A 13,491-nucleotide genomic window follows, 5' to 3' on the forward strand; every position below is an offset into this window, starting at 1 on the left:
ACTGTTATTTGAACTACAAGCCACAATTCTTACTGACATTTTCAGTAGGCTCATTTTCAGATATCTATCTAGAAAGAATATTCAGTGCTATTGAACAGAATGGAAATGAGATGCAGTAAATCAAATCTTCAACTACTTATTCAGTACAGATTATGTGTGTGTGTGTGTGTGTGTGTGTGTGTGTTATGGGTCAGACAATTATGTACATCAATGGAGGAGAAAAGAAAGGCAGAATGGCATAGTTCAGTTGGTCTCATACTTTTTTAGTCTCATGACTGCTTTATACTCTTAAAATTATTTAGGAGACTCCCCCCCAAAAAGAGCTTTTTTTTACTTGTTATTAATATTTTAGTATTATTATAATATTTTAGTATTATTATAAAAACCATTTTACCTCATAGACTTCCTGAAATGGCCTCAGCAACCCCAGAGATCTTCAGACCACACTTTAAGGATCACTAGTATAGTTGAGAGATCATTAGACTTAGAGTCAAAAGACCTTGTTTTAATTCCTCCTTCTAATTCAACTTTTCAGTACCTTAGGGGTATTTAAGACTTAAAGGGAGTAGTAAGTTGCCCATTTACATTGGTAGAGTGAGTTTCCACATCCACTAGGTCCTCTATGTGGATAAAATCATGGGTATAGACTTCTCATTCTCCTTTTCAAAAAAAAAAGGGGAGAGGGGAGGAAAGCAATATAGAAAGTCCAGAATAGCAAATAATTCACAAATCGTTTATAGTCAACTTTGACAGGAGAGGGAAACAATGTAGATGGGGAGTACCCTAATAATGAAATTTAAAGTTAAAAACAAGTTTAAAAATGAATACAATAAGATGCTTGTCCTTAATTCAAGGATGATGAACATTTTAAGTTAGTTATACAAATGCTACAAAGTTTGAGGTCTAGAGGACAACTTTCCACATGACTTCTTTGAGATTCAGGCCTTTACAATGTAAATATCTATTGCTTTTAAATGATAGTTTGGTGTGACTTTTTTTATAATGTTTGCCACAGAGTGACTGAGGTAAAGCTGACACAAGAGACAAACATACCAAGCAAAACAACATGGAAATTTACAATGTGAAACATGACAAGATATTCATACCATCACATCATGCAAAAATACAAAGAAACATTGGCATGAGACCAACGAAGAGACAGGCAAAAGAAAAGGTTGGCACCATCAGCAAAAAGCATTTGCAGTGAAGCAAGAATATTATGTAGGCCATCTATGCACAAGTCTAGTTAGTATTAGCTTAAGAAGGCTTCAACTTTGTCTCTCTCATAAGTCTAGCATATTCAGAAACAATAGTAGGGAGAGAGGACTGAGAACTGGGTTCTATTTGCAGAAAATGAGGTTCTTGTCTAATGCCTACAGAACATACTGTTCTGGAAGACTTGAGGAGTCATGCATTTGGTGTTCTGTCTTACCTGATTGGTTATGGTGCAGCAATAGATTGTCTTTGCCCAGGCATGGATCTCCCTGTGTGCTATTGCAGGCCAAATTCAAATCCATCTTGCAAAAGGTAGGAGAGCTTGCCTGAGGAGCTGGAGGGATATGCTTCTTTCTCTTCCTCGGAAGTTTCTGCTTTGCCATTGCCAAAGAATAGTACATTCCAAAATTGTTGACAATGACAGGCACGGGCATGGCTATGGTTAGTACCCCAGCCAAAGCACACAGGGCCCCCACTAACATCCCTGACCAGGTCTGTGGGTACATATCCCCATAACCCAGAGTGGTCATGGTCACCACAGCCCACCAAAACCCAATGGGGATATTTTTAAATTGTGTGTGCTCACTAGCTGAAGGATCATTAGGTTTAGCCCCTACTCTCTCAGCATAGTAGATCATGGTGGCAAATATCAAAACTCCTAGGGCTAGGAAGATTATTAGCAGCAAGAATTCATTAGTGCTTGCTCGAAGAGTATGGCCAAGGACTCTCAGCCCTACAAAATGGCGGGTGAGCTTAAAGATTCTTAGAATCCTGACAAATCTCACTACCCTGAGGAAGCCAAGGACATCTTTAGCAGCTTTGGATGAGAGCCCACTTAGTCCTACTTCCAGGTAGAAGGGTAGGATAGCCACAAAGTCAATGATATTCAAGAGATTTTTGATGAATTCCAGTTTATTTGGGGAAAAAACAATACGAACTAAAAATTCAAATGTAAACCACACCACACATATGCCCTCTACATACGTCAGAGCAGGATCGGTTTCAATTTCATACTGCAGAACAACTTTTGTGCCATTGATGACTGGTTCTGTCTTGTTTATAATGGTATTAAAAGCTTCATGGGTCTCCAGGCAAAAGGTTGTGATTGAAACCAGAATAAAGAATAAAGAAGCAAAAGCAATGAACTGTAAAAGAAAAAAGAAAAAGAAATAAATAGAGAGTGATCTGTGCTATTGAAGCCTTTGCTCAGAGTCTGAGAGTAGCCATACTCATAGATAAGAAAATATTAAATATTACTTGGATATTTCAGTAGGGTTTTTATGAAAGTAAAATCATGGGTGTATGGGTGTAAAATTAATAAGTTCCATAAGTATACTGTTGAACTTGCATATTTAGCTAGTTTTTCTTTGTATAAAAGAAATTTCTCTTGTCCCTGAAGGTACCTGAAAGAATATCCATGGTGATGAAAAGAAAATTCACTCCAAAAGAAAGTTTATAGGTGAAAGACACTTTAACAGACATTTAAGATAATACAGTGCATAGAAGCTAGAATCTTGTATTCATCCTTCCAGAAATGAGTACAAAATAGTGGGTGGAATGGAGAGATAAGGTAAAGAACTTAACAAGAATGTTTAAATTCTTTTTCTGTATTTTTTATTATTTCTATGTCTCTGTGACCTACATAAGTATGGTGTGTACAAGCCAATATTTATTTAAAACTTTAGATATATTTACTTAACCAGAGATGATGACATTTATCATTCCCCCAGGAATAAAATTTTCAACTTCTACATATATTGATTACAAATGCTAATAAAATTGTTTTTCCCAACAAAGCAATTTTCAAGCATAACAAACATTCCAAATATCCATTCAATTCTTTAAGATAAAATGAGACCAGTTTGTGTCTCACCATAGGGGCTTTTCTCCCACCTCATTTTGTTTGGGGTAAGACAACCTTACACTGGGAGAAGAAGGCATGTATAGATAATGATCTATTTCATCACATCCTATCACTCTTTAAACTCTTCTCTGTTCCTAATATTTTTACTGTTTAGGGCTTTTCTTACTGTCTTATGCTCCTACTCATTTGGATTGGCCACCTTAGTGTTATCCTTGACTCCTTATCATAGTTTTCTTATCAAAATATAAAAAGTTAAACCATAGTGCTCATGTCCACATTGTGTGACTTCATAAGGTATAGCTGTCACTAGTCACTGATATGAACTTAATGCTCTCAAAGTGACCTAGCTGTACTGTTGGAGCCAAAGAAGTCACAGACCTGATTTAACATGGAGACAAAAAGTATTAGTCTATTTCAGTCTGAACAAGAATGAAAAAACTTCCACAAATATAACATCTTTAAAATGAGGAGGAGTGTATATTTGATAAATTTTAAACAGAGTATTTTTCTCTTTGGAAAAAGACCATCCTTTTCATTTCCCGCCACCCCCAAGGATTGCACAGTGTAAACTATTTCTGCCTAAGGAACTGAAAGGTTCCAAAGAGAGAGGTCTGATTTATCCTTTTTAGTGATCATACTTTAAATAAAACAACCTCAATATGATGTTATTGATTTTATAATTTCCTGTAGCTAGCAGGTTCAGAGAGAGGAAGGACAAGAGCACCAAGGAGAAAAAGGGAAACAGTGCTTTGTTTTTTCATCTCCTATGACCAAATTTAATAATCCAGTTCAAATTGCTTATCCTAGCACTGTGAGCTCAGATCATATACACATACATAATCAAATGGAAAAAATAATCACACGTATCAATAATCTGCACAACACAAAAAAGCCAACTGTCCAAGGGAAGTGTCAAAAGCAATTTCTCTGCTTGCATTGCTATTCTGAGATGTATCATGATTCAATTCCATCAATGGGAGAAATGAGAATTCATCTGGAGCTCTTATGATCACTTTGCTCCATGGCTTTGGGAGAAATTTTCAAAATTTCACCAGGTGAATATGCTTTTTTATCTTTCTCAACACTTTTCTAGATAAGAATAAGACAAGTAGTATGTTGAAAATAGAATGAGCTATATTGCAAAGACTAGATGATAAAGTAGACAGAAGGAAGAATACACATTAGTTTGGGAAATATACAATAGAACTGGGTTTGAAGTATAAGAATTACATGCAAGATAAACTATAGAAAATGTAATTCTGAATTACAGAAGTCAATGAAGTAAACAGAATACATAGAATGCATCTTCCTATATAACTCATTTATAAAGCATTTTATAAGTAAGCCCCTAAGGTCAAAACCAACTATTCATTCTCACATGGAAGTGACTGTAAATCTGTAAAATTTATGATTCTCTAAAATGGCGACAACAAAAACAATAATTACCACTAATGGCACAATGAATTATTCCTAATCCTAATTAATTCTAGACTTAAGAAATAACATATTCTTTTTTATAACATAGGAAAACGTAACTAAGATGTATGTGAAACTGCAAGTCTATTATATACAACTTGCTATTCCTTTTAAATATATAATAACATTATCATGTTTACTATTTTTTCTTTTTTTCTACCCTGTACTCTTAAAGATTAAGTTTATATAAAGTGGTTTAAGGAAAGTCCAGAAACATTGGCTATTCTCTCTTCAGTATACTATTTCCAGATGCAAGGTTAATAATGAAGTGGGGGAGGGGGATCAGAGATAACGACATTAGAAAAGGAAGGGTCCCTTGACCTTGTTTGTTTATTTCAAGGCCATCTTTGACAGACTGCTAAAACTTATGGACCCCTTTTCATTATAATGCATTAAATACTTAAGATTACAAAGAATGCTTATTTTAAATATACATATTTGTATCTCATATGTATAACAACATATATATTTTATATAAGTATCCATTTTACACCCTTTTAAAATGATACATAATTGTATATGTGTATACAAACACATGTATATGTATTGTTATACTGTGCATATGTAGATTAAGAGAGAAGAAATGAAGAGTTTTATTATTTTTTAAAATTCATAGACCACCCCAAGAAACCCTGAAGAAAATTATTACCAGATGGTGTGTGGGTACACATCTCAAATGACTCGTCTCACTGATTGTAGTAACAGGCTTTTGAGATCTAAGTGATATCCAAGTAGGAATAGGGGAGTAGAGATGAGAAAAAATAAAAATAACATATAATTCTTCATATATATAATCATCTCATTTGAACCTCAACTTGTCCTTTAGGTAATTATCCCCATTTTATGGATCAAAAAAACCCTGATGGTCAGAGGGATTAGATGATTTGCCAAGGGTCCCAAAGCTAGAAAGTATCTGAAGATAATATCTGAAGCTTGGTCTAGCTGACTTCTAGGTTTGTGTTCCATTCAGCATATCAAATTGCCAGAAAGTGAGAACACAAGTTTAAAAAACAAAAACATCCTCCTTCTCTCTCTCTTCCCCACTCCCTTTAGGATCAGAATCTCAAAGATAAGTGTTTCCATGATTCAAATAAAGTAAAAATAAGTGAAATCCGATAGTGATAATTCTTATTGTTTTGGTTTTTTTTTTCCACACTGGTATATATTTAGGAGGAAGGAAAGGAATGTGAACAGCCCAACCACAAGTCTAAGCAAACATACATATGTACTACTCAAGGACCGCATGATGTAGGAAATTTTCTCATAAATCCTCTATTTCCTCTATTAAACACCATTTTGCCACCTCCAGCCAAATTCTCCAGTCTATCAATAAATATTTATGTGCCAGGCACTGTGCTAAGGATAGGGATACACACACACACACACACACATACTCACACACACAGAGCAAAAACAGTTCCCTTTCTTCAAGGACCTTACAAAGGTCTCTTTAACAAAGAGACAATGTCAATTATTTATAATCAAAATATACAGAATAAATAAAAGGTAACCCCAGAAGGAAGAGATTAGATATGTGAAGAAAGGGAGTGAATAAAGAAAGAATCCCTGTAAAAGGTAGTATATAAAGTAAATTTTTGAGGGAGACCAGGCAAATTAAGAATAAGAGAGAGGGAGGAGAGCACTCCAGGTATAAGGAATAATTATTGGAAAAGGATACTACTGGAGTGTTCAATAAACAGCCCCCCCCCCAAAAAAAAAGCAGGCATTGCTAGGTTATAAAGTACATAGAGTTGCAAGAAGTCCATCCCAGCCTTTTCTCATTCTCTCACATTCACTGTCCTCCCATGTTGAAAAGTATATTAAACAAATAATTTAATTTAGAAACCAAGAGTACATACTGATTTACATTTTGGATCTTATTATTTATTTATGTGTATACATACACAAATAGATTTTGTTATTGCTGTTGTTATTAGTCCTTTGTTTTCTAAGACTAATAATATATCTTGTGTGATATTTTGTGTGTGAATTGGAGTTAAGTAAGGATAAATAGACAGATAAATAGATAGATATGCATATAGATGAATAGATATATGCTTATATACCTAGGTATAGATACATATATGTATATATCCATGCATATATGCACATGTACAGAGATAAATATGCATACATATATACATCTCTAGACCTGTGTTTTCAACATTATATCTACTAACTACTGCCTTGTGTGCAATCTTCAGGGAGTTAATTAAAACACTGAGAAGTTAAGAACCCAGAGTCATTCAATCAGTAAACTAGAGGAAGGACTCAAGCCATGGTCTTCCAATCTCTATGGCTAACTTTCAATTTACTATGGCTTGAAGCTTCTCTAATTTCTAATTAATATTTTTATTCCCTCTCTACTAAATTTCATTCTCCTACAGACAACTAGTAGATATAAGACATACAATCATTCTTCCAATGGATTAGTAGTCAAATGACATGAATAAGTATTTCTCAAAAGAAGTACAAAATTTTAAGTAATGAAAGAATGCTCTATGTCAATAATGGGGGGGGGGGGAATCAAAACAAATATGTGGCTTCACATCCTACTCAATAAATTTGCAAAGAGAACCAAAGATGGGAACAAATAGCACTGAAAGGTTTGTGGGAAGATGAGAAGACCCAATGAATATGTTTTTGGTGGGTCTGTGAATTGAGTCAATCATTCTGGAATTATGTTAAAAAGGGACTAAAATGCTCCTATCCTTTTGACCCAGAGATGCCACTACTAGCCATATGCTGTAATACCAAAATAATAATTACAACACTCGTTGCTGTATCACAGAACTATGGGAAAAACATATACCTCTTGAATAAAGAATGGTTAAATAATTTGTTGTGCACAGATGGTATAGAATATTATTGTGCTATAAGAAATGATGCACATCCTCAATAAAGAAAAGGATGGAAAGATTTATACAAATTAGCACAAAGTGAAATAAATAACAGGAAAAACAATGTCAACAAGGACAACAGTGTAAATTAAAACAATTTTATAGAATTATAATGATCAAACTTGACTCAATAGAAAAGATACTCACTCCTTTGCAAAAATGGAAGACCAGATTTTAAGATATTATATGAAGTGACAAACATTATATAAAGTTCAGTTTTATAAAACTTTTGAACTTTTCACATTCCATTACAAGAGAAAGCTCTTCAGGGGTAAGAGGGTGGAATAAAGGATATCCAGTAGGAAATATAAATGATAAAAAAAGAGATTTCAAAAATGTTAGTGGCAGTGATTGAAAGCAATTTCAATATACTCGGAATGGAAAAATGCCATCTTCCTCCAGAGAGAGAATTATGGAGACTGAATGTGAATCAAACTATAGTATTTTCACCTTTTTGTTTGTTTTCTTTCTTGTGTTTTTTTCTCATTTTGGTCTGATTTTTCTTGTTCAGTATTTCCAAATTTGGAAATAGGTTTTAAAAAGATTGCTTTTTATATTTAACCTATATCAGATTGCTTGCTGTCTTGGAAAGGAAGGAAATAATAGATGAAAGGAGGAAAAGTTATTAACTCTTACAAAAATCAATGTTGAAAACTATTTTACATATATTAAGAAAAGCAAAATACTAATTAGAAAAAATGTTAGATTTGTGAACTGCACTGGAGAATTCCTATTAAAGATCCTAAAATAAAGTTGTTCAGTCTTTTCAGTTGTGTCTGATTCTTCCATTTGGAGTTTTATTGGTAGCAAACTACTGAAGTAATTTGCTATTTCCTTCCCAAATTAATTTTACAAATGAGGAAACTAAGGCAAAGATGATTATGTAACTTGTCCAGAGTCACATGGCAAATCTTCCTGACTCCAGGCTGGCTTATACTCTTTGTGGTTATCCACTTCCTATCATCTCTAAGATCAAATATAAAACCTTCTGTTTGGAATTCTAAACTGTATTTCTTTCTTCCATGTCTAGCTTTTTACAGCTATCACTTCCCCTCCTTCATCAAGTATTTTTTGTACCAATGACACTGGCTTCCTTGGCTTTTCCTCAAACAAGACACTTATCTCCCAAATCTAAGCATTTTCAATGGCTTTTCTCAGTTTTTGGAAGTCACTCCCTCTTTATTTCTAACTATCTGACTCTCCCAGCTTCCATCATCCTCCAACTAAAATCCTGCTCAATCCCTCTCGAGTCTGGTGTCTTCTCTCTGTTGACTATTTCCAAAATTTTTCACACAGTGGTCTGCTTGCTATGTTCCCCATTAGATTTTAAGATCCTCAACAGTAAAGAGTGTTTTACCATTCTTTTTATCTCAAAAGCTAAGACAGTGCCTAACAGAGTAGGCACTTAAAAATGCTTAAATGAAAAATGTCCGTGCTATGTTTAGAGTTTGTTTGCAACTAACTTTGACATTTCTGAAGCAATAATTGTATAACATTAAGTTTTATATAGACATTTTTTGCAAATACCTCCAGTTCTTTTTGTAGGTAAAACTGTTTGGAAGGGAAAATCTTCAGGAACCTTAGGGTTCCAGGTTTGTATCCTGAAGAGGAGGGGATAAAGAGAAATTTTGCTAATTGTGAAACATGTTGGGAGTTATTGCTTCTGCATTAGGAGATAATATTGCCATAGAACTATTAAGGCAATGCCTCCTCCCTAGTGGCAGAGAACTGATGATATTATATACTTCATATGTAAAATAAAATGAAATATGTAAAATGTAAATATATATAAAATGAAAAATACAAAAAATTGTCACATATAATCTTTGTTTCAGATTATTTATTTTTTCTTATCACAGAAAAAGGTTAAATCAGAATAGGTGAGGTAGAAAAAAAGATTATGATTTAAAAGCATCAATTAAAAACTTTTTAAAAAAAATACAAGAGCAAGAAGTGTAGAAGAAAGCAGTACTCCTTATCTGGTTCTGAGGAAACCAGCAACTAACTGTGGGTGACTTTTGAGGAAATCAATTAGCCATTAGTTTCCATACTTTTCCCCACCAACTCTTATAGAGTTATACAGAACTAAGTAATTGAATTGAGTTTTCCCTTAGATCCTTTTCCCATTCTACTTTGTATGTTCTGTGGGAAAATAAGTAAAAAAGCTAACATGTAATTTCAATTACATTTTATGTAAGTGCACATATATCCCTGGCTCACACCTAACAGCATAGACCACTATAAGGTTGAAATGGTTCCATGATTTAGACATAAAAAGTGATATTATACAAAAATTTGAAGAACATAAAATAATTTATCTCTCAGATCTGTGGAGAAGGAAGTAATTTATGACCAAAGAAGAACTGGAACTCATTGTTAAACATCAAATAGATAATTTTGATTATATTAAATTGAAAAGTTTTCTACAAACAAAACTAATGCAGACAAGATTAGAAGAATAAATTGGGGAAACATTTTTATATTTGAGGGTTCTGATAAAGTCCTCATTTCTAAAATCTATAGAGAATTGACTCAAATTTATACAAATTCAAGCCATTCTCCAATTGATAAATGGTTAAGGGTTATGAACAGACAATTTTCAGATGAAGAAATTAAAACCATTCCTAATCATATGAAAAAGTGCTCTAAATCACAATTGATCAGAAAAATGCAAGTAAAGACAACTCTGATATATCACTACACACCTCTCAGATTGGCTAACATGATAGGAAAAGATAATGATGAATGTTGGAGGGGATATGGGAAAACTGGGATACTAAAATTCCATTGTTGGTGGAATTGTGAATGGATCCAGCCATTCTGGAGAGCAATTTGGAATTATACTAAAAAAAATTTATCAAATTGTGTATATCCTTTGAATCAGCAGTGTTTCTACTGGGCTTTTATTCCAGAGAGATCTTAAAAGGGAAAGGGACATACATGTGCAAAAATGTTTGTGGCAGCCCTTTTGATAGTGGCAAGAAACTGGAAACTGAAAGAATGCCTATCAGTTGGAAAATGGCTGAAAAAGTGATGGTATATGAATGTTATGGAATATTATTGTTCTTTAAGAAATGATCAGCAGGCTGATTTTAGAAAGAACTGGGGAGACTTACATGAACTGATGCTAAGTGAAATGAGCAGAACCAGGTGATCATTATACATGGCAACAAGATTATACAATGATCAATTTTGATGGACATGGATCTTTCCAACAATAAGATGATTCAGATTAGTTCCAATAATCTTGTGATGAAGAGAGCCATCTACACTCAGAAAGAGGACTATGGGAATTGAGTGTGAACCACAATATAACATTTTAACTCTTTTTGTTGTTGTGTGCTTCCATTTTTTTCTTGATCAGTTTTTTCCCTTCTTGATATGATTTTCTCATGCAGCAAGATAACTGTATAAATATGTATACATATATTAAATTTAACATATATTTTAAACATATTTTAACATATATTTAAAAATATATTTAACATGTATTTGATTACCTGCCATCTAGGAGAAGGGGTGGGAGGAAGGAGCGGAAGATTTAGAACAAGAGTTTGCAAGGGTGAGTGTTGGAAAATTACCCATGCATATATTTTATAAATAAAAAGCTATAATAAAAAAAATTTAAAAAGATAAGTTCTTGAAAATAAATAAATGCATATACATCAGACTATAAGTAAATGTCCACAAAGCACCAGACTCTGTGCTAAGTTTTGATAATACAAAGAAAGGCAAAATGTTACCTGATTTCAAGGAATTCACATTCTTTACATACAAGACATAGAATAATTCTTTAGTTCCTTGTTAGAAGCCAGAAATGTGTCATTATGTTCAGAGAGGTTACATGACCTTTCTGGGGCTACACAGTTACTAAGAATTAGAGATGGCATTCGAAAGTATGTCTTTCTGATTTCATGTCTAGTCTTTTTTAAAAAAAAATTTTAAAATAACTTTTTATTGATAGAACCCATACCACGGTAATTTTTTACATTATCCCTTGCACTCACTTCTATTCCAATTTTTCTCCTCCCTCCCTCCACCCCCTCCCCCAGATGTCAAGTAATCCTTTACATGTTGAATAGGTTACAGTATATCCTAGATACAATATATGTGTGCAGAACCGAACACTTTTCTTGTTGCACAGGGAGAATTTGGATTCAGAAGGTATAAATAACCCGGGAAGAAAAACAAAAATGCAAGCAGTTTATATTCATTTCCCAGTGTTCTTTCGTTGGGTGTGTAGCTGCTTCTGTCCATCCTTGATCAATTGAAACTGAATTAGCTCTCTTTATCGAAGAGACCACTTCCATCAGAATACATCCTCAAACAGTATCGTTGTTGAGGTATATAATGATCTCCTGGTTCTGCTCATTTCACTTAGCATCAGTTCATGTAAGTCTTGCCAGTCCTCTCTGTATTCATCCTGCTGATCATTCCTTACAGAACAATAATATTCCATAACATTCATATACCACAATTTACTCAACCATTCTCCAATTGATGGGCATAAATTCATTTTCCAGCTTCTAGCTACTACAAACAGGGCTGCCACAAATATTTTGGCACATACAGGTCCCTTTCCCTTCTTTAGTATTTCTTTGGGGTATAAGCCCAGTAGAAACACTGCTGGATCAAAGGGTATGCACAGTTTGATAACTTTTTGAGCATAGTTCCAAATTGCTCTCCAGAATGGCTGGATGTGTTCACAATTCCACCAACAATGAATGTATCAGTGTTCCTATTTTCCCACATCCCCTCCATCATGTCTAGTCTTTCAAAAAAAAGTATCTGATCCAGGTAATTAACAAACTGAAGAGGTAACCTCTACCTAATCAAGTGTTAGTTAAAAATGCAGAGCCATAAATCTTCAGCAAGTTCTCCAAGATTCAGTTGTCTATATTATTTACAAATAAAGATCCAGGTTCAACACATTATGGGAGGAAGCCCAAAATGTCAAAGACTATCATAGAAAGAGGATGCTTTTCAATTTTCTTTAAAAAAAAAATAACAACACACTCCTAATTAAAAGAACTAAAAGCTCTTTCAAGTGCCTCAGGTAATTTGACAGATGTGAAAATGGGAGGGTAGGAGTTCATTCATTCCTAGCTTCTGAATAATAAATACAAGCAATAATCATTGGGAGATTATCTATTACCATCACTATTATCTATATTACCAATTATCTATTCAGCCAATAGGCTACAAGGAAAAGCAGTGAAGAAACTGATCCATATAATCAGCTCAGGTACCTCTCCCTGAAAACACAAACAAATACAAGACTCAGTCACTGCTGGCAGCATTTTCATCTTTATTAATTAGTTTAATCTCAAATCTTCTGATGACAATACTACCATTACCTTCCACTGAATACAAAAAAGAGGACATGAAAGACATAAAACATAAACTGAATTGCTATACACTGTTATGTATCTACTTCACATTATTGTGAAACAAGAAGAAAACTTCAATGGATAAGTTGAAATACAGAGAAATATCTTCTTACTTTTCACAAATAGCTATCTCACATATCACTTTATAGATGTGCTATACATGTGTATGTATTCCTTTTCCACCTCTCACTAGAGTTTAATAAGATGAAAATAGTTTTCATTCTTTTTCAGTCATGTCTGATGCTTAGTGACCTCATTTGAGGTTTTCTTGACAAGATACTAAAATAGTTTATCATTTCCTTTTCTTCATTTTACAGATGAAGAAATTTAAGCAAACTTATATAAGATCACTAACTTATAAATGTCTAAAGCTAGATTTGAGCTCATAAGTTCTCTTGATTCCAAGCCTAGTGCTCTATACACTGCTACTTAGCTGCTGAGCAAAAATCATGGTGTGAGATGAACAAAGATGATTAGAAAAGTCAACAATTTGAATTTAAATTCTCTTATTGGCCACTTACTTAAATTCAAGCCAGTGTGATATAGTAGATAGGGCACAAGACTTGAACAAGAAAGATCTAGATTCAAGCTTCACTCCAGAAATATACTGGGTAACTTTTAGCAAATTACATATTCTCCCTGTGCC

At 33.7% G+C, this 13,491-nt stretch overlaps 1 protein-coding gene across 4 annotated transcripts in view; it reads right to left on the reverse strand.

Moving 5' to 3' along the window:
- The window catches only part of KCNC2 (potassium voltage-gated channel subfamily C member 2), an 88,842-nt gene that overhangs the window by 11,761 nt on the left and 63,590 nt on the right, over positions 1-13,491 (reverse strand). For 3 of the 4 annotated variants that reach the window (XM_051961262.1, XM_051961261.1, XM_051961263.1), the window contains exon 3: positions 1,433-2,360. In XM_051961262.1, the coding sequence (XP_051817222.1) occupies positions 1,433-2,360 (928 nt within the window). Of the gene's footprint in view, positions 1-394; positions 1,032-1,432; positions 2,361-13,491 lie in introns of all 4 variants that reach the window. The other variant, XR_007947641.1, reaches the window with a different exon arrangement.

Source organism: Antechinus flavipes, chromosome 5 (genome assembly GCF_016432865.1).
Source record: "Antechinus flavipes isolate AdamAnt ecotype Samford, QLD, Australia chromosome 5, AdamAnt_v2, whole genome shotgun sequence".
NCBI classification, from domain to species: domain Eukaryota; kingdom Metazoa; phylum Chordata; class Mammalia; order Dasyuromorphia; family Dasyuridae; genus Antechinus; species Antechinus flavipes.